General features: G+C 32.8%; 2 protein-coding genes across 3 annotated transcripts; both read left to right on the top strand.

Annotated features, from left to right (window-relative positions):
* Positions 982–3,508, top strand: LOC109343397 (probable E3 ubiquitin-protein ligase LUL4). 2 transcript variants are annotated; one of them, XM_019581662.1, is made up of 4 exons: positions 982–1,525; positions 2,131–2,371; positions 2,402–2,644; positions 3,132–3,508. In XM_019581662.1, the coding sequence occupies exons 1-4, from the start codon at positions 1,089–1,091 to the stop codon at positions 3,243–3,245; spliced, it is 1,035 nt and encodes a 344-aa protein (XP_019437207.1). In that variant the 5' UTR covers positions 982–1,088; the 3' UTR covers positions 3,246–3,508. The 2 variants fall into 2 exon arrangements, with proteins under 2 accessions (XP_019437207.1, XP_019437198.1); XM_019581653.1 differs by having other exon boundaries at positions 2,131–2,644.
* On the top strand, positions 7,777–9,917 carry LOC109343390 (heavy metal-associated isoprenylated plant protein 33-like). The gene is made up of 3 exons (XM_019581639.1): positions 7,777–8,064; positions 8,251–8,326; positions 8,488–9,917. Exons 1-3 carry the CDS (start codon positions 8,035–8,037, stop codon positions 9,759–9,761), a joined length of 1,380 nt encoding a protein of 459 aa, XP_019437184.1. The 5' UTR covers positions 7,777–8,034; the 3' UTR covers positions 9,762–9,917.

Here is a 15,355-nt window from a genome sequence, read left to right as displayed (position 1 = left end):
GTAAAATAAGTAATTTTGTATCGCATGAAAAATATCTAAAAAAGTTGGTATTGATAACAATTGTAGTCTCTTGCTAATATTAAATATTAGAAAGAATATGTATAGTAAACTAGGTATTTTTTATATTGACTTTTTCATTGCATTTCATCAGTCAATTTTTAGAGTTGAAATCCCCTCAAATAATAAAGAGATAAATATACATAAACAATAGGAAAAAGCAATATAATTTAATATTTTTATTCTTAAAATATAATACGATAAATTGACTCTCGACATCTTTTCCTACTTTTATGTGTCTTTGAGGTTTCTCAACACAAACCTAAGAAGGTATATTATGTTTTGCCTATGTATAGTTATTAATTATTTCCATATATTATACCAGTAACATTTTCCTCTCTTTATTATAATATTTTTCTATTTGATAATAAATATACAATTATTACAATGAAAAAGTATACAAATATTATAATGATATAAAATAAAAGAATTAATGTCTATTGAAAATTGAAAAGGTGAGAGTTAAAGGTCAGATGGAGTGTAGATCTAATTTAAAAAGATGAATGAAAATCATATAATGTTTGCAATAAGAATTATCATGTCAAAATAACTTACTCCCAATTAATCAAGTATTATTAAATATAACATTGTTACCTTTAAAAATTAATTTAATTTTTATTCAGTGCGTATTTATTAAAATATTATTAATGGTTATTGATGGTATTAGACAAGACAATAGAAGAAAGGTATATAAGATTTCAATGCTTATGTGTGAAGGATGGTAAAATAAGAAAATAATATAAAGAAAATGAGATAATGAAGAAAAAGGGTGTAATAAAGAGGAAAGAAATATAAATAAATAAAAGTTTAAAATCTATATATTCACATTTTAAAGTGTTTTACATTATATATATTTATCATTGATTTATAATACTTTATCGATAATAAAAATGTTATTATATTGTATAATGGGAATGAGTGAGAAATGCAATCGGATCCAGAAGTGGCATCCACCGACTCGTTTTCTTAAAACCTTTTCTCCTTCTTTCGTTTTCTTCTTTCTTCTTCTTCTTCTTTGCGTGTGTGTATCAATGGGAATATCGTGGAGTAACAACAACAGCAGAAGAAGAAATAATCATCATCCTTATCCTCTTCTTCCTCCTCCACCACCACCAAACCCTTACTATTACCCACCACCACCACCGCCACCACCACCACATGGTTACTATTATAACTCAACAAATCCTCAATCTTACTATTACTCTTCTTCATCATCATCATCATCTTCTGATCACCCTTTCTATCCTAATCAACACCATCAAGGTGGTTGGAGTAGTTTTACTCCCCCAATTTGTACTGGTACTGTATCAGCACCACCACCACCACCACCCTATGTTGATCATCAAACTGCGAAGAAGATAAAGAATAATGTTAATTTGCATAAAGATACTCTTACCCTTCAACTCGATCCACTCAACCCCAATCATCATTTGCTTTCTTTCGTTTTCGACGCTCTCTTTCATGGAAGGTCTCTCTCTTAACCTTTTCTATAAGAGCACATCTGCTGTTGCACGATTTGTAACACTCGTGTCGGTCAGAACAAATATTTAATAATTAAATTTTAATTCTGATCAATCACAAGCCCACCATACAACTTACTCTAGCATAATATTATTATTGTTGTTATTGGTTTAATACACTAAAACCATGTTGTTATTATAGTTTCGTTCCTCGTGTTTATAGTTTTCACATTCACAACCAACATATGTTTGGGTCACCATGTATGTCAAAACCCAATTCAGCCATGCTTTGACTTTTTAAAACCAATTCTTATCGGTTATTATTTTGCATAATGCTTGATTCATTATATTGGAATGTTGTTCTAGAAAGACCAGTCAAGTTGTTCCTTAGTGACCGATAGGTAACAAGATATCATGGGAACAGCCTCTCTCCCTTACGGGATAAGGTTGCATACATTTATTTTTCTCATATCTCATTAGGTGGGAGTCTCGTGCACTTGGTCGCACTTATGAATGCTCTAAAAAGATAATGTTTTAAGATTGAGTGACTCAATTTATAGTGGATTTGTTAGTATTTGTCTAACTTCATGTTCCTTTCATTTCTAATTCGCAGCATTACTATCTTCTACTTAGCCAAAGAGGAAGAACAATGTAGATTTATTCCACTATACCCTGATGCGTTTGAGCCGATCACATTCCCCTTTGAAAAAGGAGCTGGACAGAAATTTTGTCAGCCTTCAGGAACTGGCATTGACCTGGGTTTCTTTGAGTTGGATGATCTTTCAAAGCCCTCACCTAGGGAAGATGTATTTCCTCTTGTAATATGTGCCGAAACACGTGCGGGAACTCCTTCACCAGATGAAAATCCTAGCGGTTCCATGCTGGATTCATCCCCTCGCATGCAAATAACTCAAGCCGTCTTAGAGAAAAGTAATGGTAGTGGTCCTTTCCAGGTAAAAGTAGTCAAGCAGATTCTGTGGATTGACAATGTTCGTTATGAGCTGAGAGAGCTATATGGAATAGGAGGATCAGCAGCAACAGATTTTGATGATACTGATCCTGGGAAAGAATGTGTAATATGCATGACTGAACCAAAGGACACTGCTGTCTTACCTTGCCGACATATGGTACGATTTCTAGTCAAACCTAATTTATGTAAAGTGCTGAGAGTCATTTTTATTTTAAGGCTCTCAAGGTCTTTTATGTGTATTGGACATATGATGTATAAAGGATGATGGGCTCATGCACACAGCCTTACCATGATTGCTATCTGAAAGGGAATGTTTGTACAAAACTGTGGTTCTTGACGATCCTTATACCACCTGAATTTTCTTTTCTTTCTCTCCTGCCACCCCCTTCAATATGTTTTTGAAGTTCTGATCTCCCTAATCGTCATCTAATTGTTCATGTATAGTTGAAAATCATAGAAACCCAATGTTATATGTCAGTACCAATATATACCGTTGGAGAAGTTGATCTTTGTAGTGGCTACCAGGGAATATACTATTTTTTCATAGTTATTTTTTTATTAACTTTTTCGTGTGTGCAAGTATACTATTTTGTATTATATTCAGTTTACCGCTTCGATTATTCTCACTATGTTGTATTTTCCAGTGTATGTGCAGTGAGTGTGCCAAAGCTTTGCGGCTTCAATCAAACAAATGCCCTATTTGCCGCCAAGCTATTGAGGAACTTATAGAGATCAAGATAAGTAAGGGCGACCAGTGACATCTTCCCCCTGATGTGAAGCTGAACGGCATGGTATTTCCATCGAAGTCTTTCCTTTATTTAAAAAAACTCCCCCTTTTCACTCTGCAGTCTGGTACTACATAGCATTTTTCTTCTTCTTTTGTAAATTGCAATCAATTATCTGTTTATAGTTCATATGTAATGAGTTTGAAAGAAAATTAGATCATATGCACTTTTCCTGTCATTAAATGTTACTTTCGTGCCATCTACACTGTACAGGCGATTATTTATTTTTTGCTTTACTTTTTGTCTGTGAGTGATATTTGAGAGGGTCATTTGTAGACCTGGTTTGGTTGTTGACAAACCTCTATGTATCGTGAATGTGAAGATTCCTCAATCCTCTCTGAATTATGTTTGAAAAGTATTCATATAAGTCTATAGTTTTCAACAATCTTCCTCCTCCTTTATGCTTTTTGGTGCAAGATTAAAATTTAGAATTTGTGATCTCTCAAATGCCTTTTGCTGAAATGGTTTATCTCATGGGTGTGAAGTGAGTATAATAAAGGAAGAGATTCTGGGTGTTGGACATTCCTTTTCTTCTTTTCACTGACAACAAATATTGCCATTCAAGGAACTGTTAATGCAAATCAGAATATTCATAGCATTGACAAGTTTCTGGACATCAAATTTTGAACAAATGAAGTTAGGAAACCCATGCAACAATTTTATATGAAGTTAGCATCAAAATCTTCAAAGCTATCATACTTTCTTTATCTCTGCATTTTATTTAAAAGGGAATGGTTTTCACTATTCCCTGTTGCCAATATTCTTCAATATTGTTCAAGCGTCTTCATCTCATTCAAACAGCGTATTCTGATTCTCTTTATTGCGTGGTAAATTCTCTGTCTTGCAGTACACTACTCAACTCTGTATCTAATGATGTATATGAAGTTTGCTTTGTGGATTATGATACTCCTATGCAAGGTTTGAAATGTATGTCCATCAACATTACTAACATCAATATGTTAAAGTTTTGGAGTCCTCAAAACCATACCACAATTGTAATCACATCCTGCAATTATTTGAAAAGTTTTCGAAACCATAAACACAACCAATGTTATAAGAACCTTTCTTGAAAACTTTGATGCTATCCTAGTTTGGCTCTCGCGTATACATGAGTAGTACGTTTTTCTTTTAGTTGAGCAAAAAGAAAAAAAAGTGTAAAACCAAGTAACAGGGTAAGGTACAATGTATCATCCAATGTTCATCAAAACACCCAACAATTTCAACACACCCACCTCAAATATTTTGGTATCTTGTGCTTCCCCACTTCATAAAATTCTTGAATATACAGACAAAAGAAAACTAAGGCATCTAGATATTCATCATATGTCCTTTAGTTCCATATTGCCCATTATTGTTTTGTTTTCTTGTAAATGTCCAACACTCTAAAACTGTTAGGAATAACAGTAATAATTAAAGTGTTTCCATGATCACTTCCAAGTAAGCAGAACAAGGAAAATTGAATAGTACAAGAATCAAAACTTTCCCTTTTTGTCAAAGCTTCTCAATACCTACACTCCATTAATTGCAATTGTACTCTTCTAGGTGAGGCTCAATAAATACACTTCTTCCCTTCCTCATGTGAAGCCTTCAACATAAATAGCAATGAAATCATAGATTCATGTAAATATTTATCCCAAACATAGTTTGATCTAGTAGTTAACTCAAACAATTACCCACCATCTTTACTTATATAAAATCCATATATCATAGATGTGCCTGTCACAATCATTTATACCAAAGTTATTATTTTTTTTGGGTGGGTCGAATTTGGTGGTGTTTGAGGTCATAAAAAATCCACAATAAAAATATACCATACCCATTATTTTATGTACATGTTACTACATGCTTTTCTATTAAGAGCAAAACTGTACTAGGTTGTATTTGGCAATACCCCTAAGTGAGTTATAAGTCACACAGACTTATTTGATAAATGATAAGTAGTTAGTTGTGTTTGGCAAAGAAGAAATGCATGAGATAACTTTTAGTTTATATTTGACAACTTCGACGGCTAAAGTGCCATGTTTACAGAAATAAGGGTAAAAATAAAAGGGGCAAAGTTGGCACGTTTTAAGCTTGTAAGAATGGCAAGAACAAACTGAACAAGAAAACAAGAAACCTTGAAGGTTGTTCTTTAGTGTTGATTGGGTACGATCGATATTAAGTACCTGGTTGAGTAAAAGTAGTCAGGAGTTTTGATCTAATATCGTTTGGACGTCGGGGGAGGTACTTGACTCTGTGACAATCAAGTCAGTATCAAGTCTTTTTAGAGAGAACGAGAGTAGATTGGAGAGAAGTTAGAGCAAGAATAATAAGTGTAAGCAATAAATGAGGGAATGAGAATCAATTAACTCTCCGTGTGAATCCTCTATTTATAGAATTTAGGGTTGCTAACGTAGCGTCTGGCCATTGGTTAGTGCATGGTGAGTACAATGGAGATATGTTGGATTATCCTTGTTCACCCTACAATTGTCGAACTATCGGGGTAGGTGGAATGTGCAGGCAGCGTGACAGGTGAAATGTCAGCTCGCATTAAAGGCGAATCAGCGGCGCATTGACGGTAAAGTCAAAGATACATTAAATAACGAGTCAAAAATATTAATGACGCGTGAGATGACACTTGCAGTGGGTTTGATCCACCTTAGACGGGTGAGCAAGAGATACATAGCTTAGGCTAAGTGCCTCGAATGGGCTAGAACAACCCGAATTTGTCCAGGGTGGAACAAAGGTGATTCATATGTGCTGATTAGTTTTTGGGTTTTCCCCATTACCTAATTGCTGTTAAAGTAGAAGGACATGCATGATTTAAGAGCTTTATTATTATCATTATTAGTTGTAAACATGACCTATATATGTGTCTAGGTTCTTTTCGAAAATCCATAAAATCAGTTTTCATTTCACACACAAGTTTGGCAATGATACAATCCATAATTTATGGCAATCCCACGGTATTCCATATGCGGCGGTTTTTAATTTTTCAGCCAAAAATTAATTAAGATATCGACAATGTACATTAAATTTTTTCTCATCCTGGAGTAACATACATGACTGCCATCAATTAGGATTTGTAACATGCCAAATCTCTATTTACACCCAATATTTCCTTCCTTTTTATAAAACTATCACAAAAACTTCAACTCCAAAAATAATTATTAAACTAGATCAATCTTTACCTACTAATCTATGCTTTAGGTGATGATCTAGTTCACATTTTGCAAACAATTTTTTTGGCTTAAGGCATGCAAGATAATAAAAAATTGCACCAAAGAGTAGTGTATTCATTACATTGAAAGTTTACAAAAAATGTCTTTTTCATAATTCTTATAGCATCCTAATACACCATATATATACAACTATACAAGCATTATTAAGCCCCCTAGTCCCCTTCTAAAGGCCACCATCTATCTTGTCTTATCCAAAAGATGTTGTACACATTTTCAAATATTTCATTCAGTATTAAACTATTGTTATACATTTATTGCTCAATTAATAGTCATTAACAAGTTTATCTTTAAACCTTCACACAAGAAAGGTTACTTTCAACACACACAAAAAAGTTTAAACATTCACTATGAACTTAGGATTGAATGAGATTTTTAATATATCATAAAATTCACTATACTTAACTTTTGTGATTGGTGGTAAAGTTTGACTAAAGTGAATTCATTTCCACTGCGAATGATGAAAGCAATGCAACAAGGGGTTGGAATTGGAAGAGCAGCATAATGGGGATGAATAATTCCAGCTACAAGTTTTGTGCTGTAAATTTACCAAAAACCAGTTCTAGTAATGGAAATTTACAGGTCTGCCACTGTCCAATAAATGTAATTATTAATAGCATCACCGCGTTAAATAAATCTGACAGGAATCATTCATAAATTGACGTGGGTGAGGTTCATCTCCATTAATAGAGAAGTAGTTGCAATTTTTTCTTTAGTTTGAAAAGTAAATTTATCTTATTATAATAAATATAAAGGTATAAATATAAAAGTATATCTCATTTTCTTTGATTTTTGGTATCATTTATTCTCTATTATTGGAGAAGAGTCTCCTTTCATAATTATATATTTAAAGAGAGAATTAAAAAAAGTATAATGTGAGACACTAGTTATAATGATGATATACACGTATTTATGAGTTCACGGTCTTCAAGTCAAGCCAACACAGAGAAACCAAACTTAGTTCAGTAAAAGGTAGATTCTTTTTACACTACACTCTCACATGCTCAACATATCCTATATTTATTTGGATTACTTTTTTAAAGTCAACATCAATTAAATATTAATACTTGGATAATAAATAATAATACATAAAATTTATACGTTATGATACAAATATCTTTTCCTCGTATCATTATATTATGTATTATTACACCACTCCCCTCATATGTACTATCACTATGTTAAGATGGTAGCAAATTAAAGAAAAATAGATTGACTTAGAGAAGAAATGAGACACTTTAAATAGTTGATCCTATCTTCAAATGAAAGAAGAATGCTAATAATAATAAATAGAAGCAGTGAAGCTAAAGAATGAGTGAATACTGAGACTACCATTCTCTATTTTGTTTGCAATGAATTGACTACCCACCTATCCAACTCTCTCAACCTTTCTGCTCTGTCTCTCCTCACAGACTCACAAACTAACAACCCATTTCCTTTCTATAATCATTTCCTTTCTCTTTTGCTTTTTCTTTTCCCTCATTATCTTACCTTCATTCTTTTGTTTCAACCTATAATCTTTTCTTCACTTGGCTCTCCAAGCCATGAGTAAGGAAGAATTCTTGAAGATACAGGTACTCCTATCACATCTTTAATTTTTTAAGGCCTCTTCATTTATCATTTTTAACTGTTATTCAGAACCATGCACTTCTTAATTCGTCTAGTTTTTTACCTTATGTTTTCTACATTTCTGATAAAGTAGTAATTTTTGTCATGTTTAACGTAACTTCTCTTCATTTCTGATTTACTTGTGCATGCAGAAATGTGTTCTTAAAGTGAACATACACTGTGACGGTTGCAAGCAGAAAGTTAAGAAAATCTTGCAGAAAATTGATGGTATAGTCTTATATCAGTGAAATCCCTCACTACTCTTTCGCAAAAAAAAAAAACATGATTTTATTTACCCTTTATGATTCACATTATTTGCTCTGAAGAAATAAAACAAAAACCTGATATTAGTAACGCAATGTTGAACCTGTTGTTATTATTAATTACAGGGGTGTTTACAACGGAGATAGATGCAGAGAAGGGGAAGGTAACGGTTTCTGGGAATGTAGACCCCAATGTTCTGATCAAGAAGCTTTCGAAATCAGGGAAGCATGCTGAGCTTTGGGGTGCACCTAATAAACCCAACCACAACAACAATAATAATAATAATAACGAGAACAACAACGTTATGAAGCAGTTGAAGAACATGCAAGTTGAGCATGGAAATGGTGGTGGCGGAAATAACAACAAAGGTCAGCAGAATATTCAAAAGGGTGCTGGAAATAATAAGAACCAGCCCAAACATCAAGGAGGAGGAGGACCTAATCCTCAGCAACAACAACAACAACAGCTTCAACAGCAGTTACAGCAACAGCAACAAGTTCAACAACATCTGCAACAACTTCAGCAGATGCAGATGAAAGGGTTCCAAGATCCGAAGATGATGCCGCCGAATCTGAACCATCCCAACATGAAAGCTGTGAAATTTGTTACGACCGAAGATGATAATGATGATGATGACTTTAGTGATGATGAACTAGATGAATTTGATGATGATTTTGAAGATGAAATGGACGAGCTTCCACTGAATAAGTTTCAGCAGCACCCTATGTCTGTGGGAAATGGTGCTCATATGATGAATAAGAATCATTCACAGTTCATGAATCTTCCCCAGAAGGGTGGTGGAGCTAATGGGAAGAAAGGTGGTGGTGGTGGACCTGTGCCTGTTCAAATGCCTGGCATGGTTGGTGGTAATAATGCCAATGGTGGGAAGAAGGGAGGAGGTAGTGGCGGCGGCAGTGGCGGAGGAAATAATCAGAATAAGGGTGGTGGTGGTAACAAGAATAATGGAGGTGGGGCAGCAGAGGGTAAAAATGGAAATAATGGTGGTGGTAAAAAGGGTAATAATCCAATGATGGGTGAAGCTAATGCACAACTTCAACAAGCTATGAAAAATGGATTTCGCCCAAACATGGTTGGTGGTAATATGGGTCCAACAATGACCCAAATGGGTGGTGGAATGCCAGCTGGACATGGTTTTCCGGCAGCCCCCAACGGTAGTGGTGGGTTCATGCAAGGTGGTGGTGGGCCAGAAATGATGCATGGAAATCCACAGCAGCAACAGTACATGGCTGCTTTGATGAACCAACAAAGAGCAATGATGTATGCTCGTCCACCACCTGCTGTTAATTACATGCATCCTCCTCCTTATGGATACCCTCCTCCAGATCCATATACTAACTTTTTCAGTGATGAGAATACTTCAACCTGCAATATCATGTGATCTCAACATGAACCAATTCATCCATGGTGTGGCTACTATGCTTTAGTTATGGTTCCATTATTATATCCCTTTTTATCCTATGTTCAATTAGGGGTTTAAATTACTATAGGTAGTAGTGGTCTATAGATTTTATAATAATAATGTTATAAGTTTTTGGGAGTAATATATATCTATGTGTTTATACTGTTGGGAAAACAGAAATGATAATAATAATAATAATAATAATAATAATATTGAAGAGAATGTGATATATATCTATGTATTTATGTTGAAGAATCTTATTTGTTATAATTTGAATTGGTGATATTTTGTTGTTATAATTTTCTTGATGGATGTTAGTGTAACTGTGTGGTGTGGTGTGGCAATTAAGTACGAGGTGGTCCCAGCACTGAAAATACTAGTACTTTATTATTCTTTTCTCTGATTTAAGGTGATACCATACACTGTCACCATTGTGGTGGATACCAGATTCATCTCGTGATCAAAGTAACTTTGTTGTATAGTTTATGATTAACATCGCATGAACTATTTATTATCCAATTCAACATGGCTTGACTCACTGTTCATCCAGTTATGCTGATAATCAAAATAACATATAGCTGGAGAAGGTTTTGTTGAGAAAGAGAAGTTAACTACATTTAAAATCTTACAAATAAATGAGGAAAGATGAGGTATTGTAAAGAAGGACCCACATTCGTAATGATAATGTGGCTATGTTATGGATGGGATATGTCACATGATCATGGGCTCATATCATCCATCCATCTAATCAAAGATTGGTTCCGCATCTCATAATTGTGGCTCCCATGAGAGGGATCAAATGTCCCTAACGGTGTCTCATTTTCTATTACAAATCAATCATATATGAACATATGAATAAAAGAAAATTCTTAAAAATAAAAAAATAGCATTATGATTAACTTAATGAGATACCATTTAGGATGGTGGTGAAGAAGGAGGCTCTCATAGGTCTAAATTCTCGGAATATATCTTTCTAATTATCAAAATAAAAACTTCTAAAATGAAAGTCATAAAGGAATGAAAAGATTATTATTAGTTGCTATGAATTGAGAAATGTGTTTGATGTTATTAAAAATGTCTTACAAAATGACGAGAGTAATATTTTCATAAAGTAAAAGATGAATGAAAGGATAATTTTAGAGAATGTAAAAGAATCTTAGCATGCTTACGTTACGCCAACTTGTGCTGCTATCAGAGAGCATTTATTAATGTGGGACAGATCTATTGGGGATCCAATATATTATTTGGCTATGAGGGTAGCATGACCCAGGTTTGGTTTAGTCATATTCTTCTTCTTGTTTCGATTTGACTGATTTGATGAAGAGTCACATGGAAAATGATGTTGATCAGGATGCCGGTTAGGCGGACAAGGATCCTTTGTTTCAAAAAGATTCTACTCTCTATCCTTAAGAAATAGTATTTTTAAAAATAAGTATGGGACAACAGTATAACAGATGTGCACCCATTTTTATTAGTTTGGTATACCATTTGTGACACTAATGGATAGGTATAAGTGATCTTCATCCAGGGTTAGGTAGTATTTGGATCTAAGCAAAGGGGCCAGTTACATAAACACGACAACAAATTGCGTATGTTTTGTTTGTTACTTATTACATTTTCACCCATATTATTAACAACATAGAAATACATTGTTTGGTTATGATAATGTTATTTTTTACAAAGGTCAAATAAAAATAGGAGAAGTTTGGTTGAGTGGGTTGGTGGGTGCCAAGATTTGAGTGGTGGATATGACAAGTGCACTATATAATGGAGAGAGGGATCATAATATCACATGGTGAGAGACAGAGAACCAAAACACTGGTTGGAGTTGTCGGTGCTTCAACAACAATTTTGTGCATATTTTTTGAATGGAAAAAAGAAGGAAATAGATGCAAAAATATATGTTGTGGAACTCTCCTTTCTTTTAAAAAAACAATGTTGTAAAAATAGTTGTGCTATTAACTCAAATATGAACTCAAAGGTACTTCACATTATTTCATACAATGTTTTGGAAACAATTGTAGTTGGCACGATAAACTTGTTAGAGACCGGACATTGGGTAAATGATTTGTTGAATAAATAATGGAGGATGCACTACTTGTTGAATAAATAAACCAATGCCCTAAACTTATAGGTCATAGGATAAGGAAGAAAATAAAATATATGTTTGTGAAACATGTTAAAACTCAAAGTCATGAATAATTGAAACATGACACTAGGACCAAGGAGTTGAGATTAAGCAATAAGCAGTAAAATCACATGGGAGCCATTAGCCACCACTAAATCTTATTCAGTTCACTTTAATATAATACTATCCCCTCATATCACTTTAATATAACTAACTTAATATTCTTGTGTTAAAAGTCTTTCTCCAATTATAAAAATCATATAACATATCCTTCACTGTGTAATTTTATGGTTAATAGTAACTCGTGTGTTTTATACTTTTATTTGCGAGACCAGAAGGGGACTCATTTTTTTACTCACACACTACTAATTAATCTCCATAAAAATAATATGCTACTATTATTATATTTAACTATCGGGTACAATGTCACTAGCCTCAATGAGAGTTGGGAAGGGAATCTTCACTTTTATACAGACTGTTTGCTATCACTCAATTCTTAATTACTTGTTGACCATAGGTAAAATAATTTATAAGCTATCCATTACATTATTGATATAATTAATTTGACCATTTTGGATAGGTAGTGCAAATCGAAGATGGACGATTTATCTTTCAATTTAACTAGTTTTTCTTTTTCTAGAATGAATATTTTTAATGAATTATATTTTTATCAAATAGATGACATAATTACTCAATTCTCTTACTTAATACTAGATATTCCTTCCATATCTTTAATGTTCTAACTTCTTCATATGTTATTGTAAATCTTTTCATATTTTATTTTCAAACTATATTATTGTTCACTACTCCTCTTTCACCCCTTATTTTTCAATTTCTTTTTAATTTAGTATCAATTGTAAATTAAATAAGGTTAGTTTAGTTAAACTTTTTATTATTTATATCATTTAGTAATTTCTTTAACCATGTATATAAAAAATATCAAAACTTATAAAATATAAGGAATATTTTTCTTCATCCATAAATGTTTTTGTAAATAGTTTAATATATGTGCATTGTCAATGTAAATTTTTTTACACTCACAGTACATCATCTACTGTTGATTTAGATTACTTTTGTTTGACAGTCAATAATGACTAGAATATGAATGGTAGATGACGTATTGACATTGTAATTTTACACTGTCAGTATACACATATTAAATCCTTTTCGAGCTTAGAATTTGTGTACTGCTAGTTAAAGTTTTTTACACTGTCAATATATTCCGAGATAAAGTAATGAATTATGAAATATAGTCAAGCAGCTAGTGTCCTAATTGCTAATTCTACTAACTATATGGCCATGACAAAGACAATCGACAATGATAACACATTGGATTAGATAGATACATTGCTAGATTTTCACACTTCAGCATGATTTTGTTCTAATTCTACGATGTTTTTATTCTTGAATGCTAAAAACATTTCTATGAAACAAAGCTACATCAATTATTAACTAAAATTTGTGTTCTTAATCCATATAATACCACTCGCATATTGTAACAAAAATAAACATACTCCCCATACAATAAAGTTAAAATAGTGCTGTTAATAAAATACTGATTAAAGAATAGAAAATGAATTATTTTATGGGAAATCATGTATTTAATGGATAAAAAAATAGATATAGAATTTCCCAATAAAATCTTATATTTTCATATCTCCTTAAAGATAGATAATTAGTAAGAATGAAGTAACAATTAAACTTAGCTTCATTTACTATTACTCAAATTATCTACAGCCCCTTGGCATAATTATCCAGCATATATATGCCAACATTTGAGCAAATCATTCATTATTGATTCGTTAGCTATTATTAATTCTAAAACAAAAGTTTTACAAATTAATAATGAATAATATACCGATAATGTAAAAAAAAATTCGGTACATAAATTTTAAAGTGATTGTTTATTCAAAAAGAGTTTAGAAACCCAAGATTGCTCCATATCTTTATCTCCATGCCCTTTGTTGACTATTTAAAGACCCAGTTCTTTCACGTGAACCCAATCCAATGATTATGCTTAATATTATAATTAAATACTAAATCGTCCCATGAGTTGCCTAGTTTGTAAAGTTGCAAAAAATAAATTATCAGCATTTGTGTTCATATTTTAACAACTGTACAATTTTATTCACCTTCTTATAGTAAAAAAAAACTTATCATATAAAAATAATAATTAAATATTAAACCAAGAGAGTAAGTGGGGGAAAAACTGGTTCCTACAGAAGAATAGAGACTGTGATTGCTTTGTGCACACTGCTCAGAAATTTTATAGTGAGGAAATGAATGTTCATCCACTTTGAAACCAAGGGTCCATGCCGAGTAATGATTTAGAGAAGTTTTGTGAAGAATGATTGCAGGATCCAAGAGGAAGATGGAAAATTATATGATGTGGGCTATGATGTTTTTTTGTCTACATTCGGATTTAACATTTTATGAAATATTGTTGATAAACAAAGTTTAAAGAAGGATTTAATATGTGTAAATATATTTGAATAAAGTTGTGAGAAAATGGTGTATTAAATATTTTGAACATTGATAACACTTATTCTTATTAATTGCCGATAAACTAAAATGTATTAACATCGTAATATATGTTTATTGATTAAGAGTGGATGTTGTTGTTGTCGCTGTATAAACTGTGTTTTTTAACTCTTAACTGAAACTCTAGTTGTGGAATAAAGCTAACGATCGTACTAATTAACGATGGAACTGAGAACCGTGTACCCTCTATTGAATAAAACCTGTACTTTAAATAGGGCCATATCCACATTTCCATTGAGGTGATGGTATGAATTATGAAGTCTTTTAATTTAGGGTGGAAAAACCAAATCATAAATGTTCCTAAAACAATCACAGGAGTAATAGAATGTAGTCAATAAAAGTCACAACACTTTAATTGGAAAACAATACTTTTTTAGCCACATTAATCAGACACAACTACCATACCTTAATTCCACAACTACCAAATCTTGAACACAGGCGCTTTTGCATGCATCATATCCTGTGGCTCTAATAATTGAGCTGACTTAGAGTACAATGACACACATATATAGTAGCAATATACTGATTCTGATCTGCTATCCCGAAACCTGTCCCTAACCCTGTCATGTTTTGGGACAACAGATCCTTGTCCGCAAGGTACCTCATTGATTTTGCAAGAAGGAACACTATCCTGTTTGCAGTATTTAACTAAATTCATAACCAGCAAAAGCGGTGCTATTTGTTTCTTAATATTTGCAGTGCCAATTGCCAAACAGAAAATTGCTTTTCCTTTTATCAAGAGAAATGTTATTATATCGTTTTACTATTTCATTAGATACTGACATTAAGGTGATAAATGTCACCCTTTACCCATATAAAGGCTAATATGTATCATTTGGTAGTTAACAATGGCATATATCTGTATACGAAAAATTTAGTGTGAAAAAGCAATAGGATGTAGCTT

This window comes from Lupinus angustifolius, chromosome LG01 (genome assembly GCF_001865875.1).
Source record: "Lupinus angustifolius cultivar Tanjil chromosome LG01, LupAngTanjil_v1.0, whole genome shotgun sequence".
Lineage (NCBI taxonomy): Eukaryota > Viridiplantae > Streptophyta > Magnoliopsida > Fabales > Fabaceae > Lupinus > Lupinus angustifolius.
The sequence above is the reverse complement of the archived record's forward strand: the minus strand, read 5'-3'. Positions and strand labels throughout refer to the sequence as shown.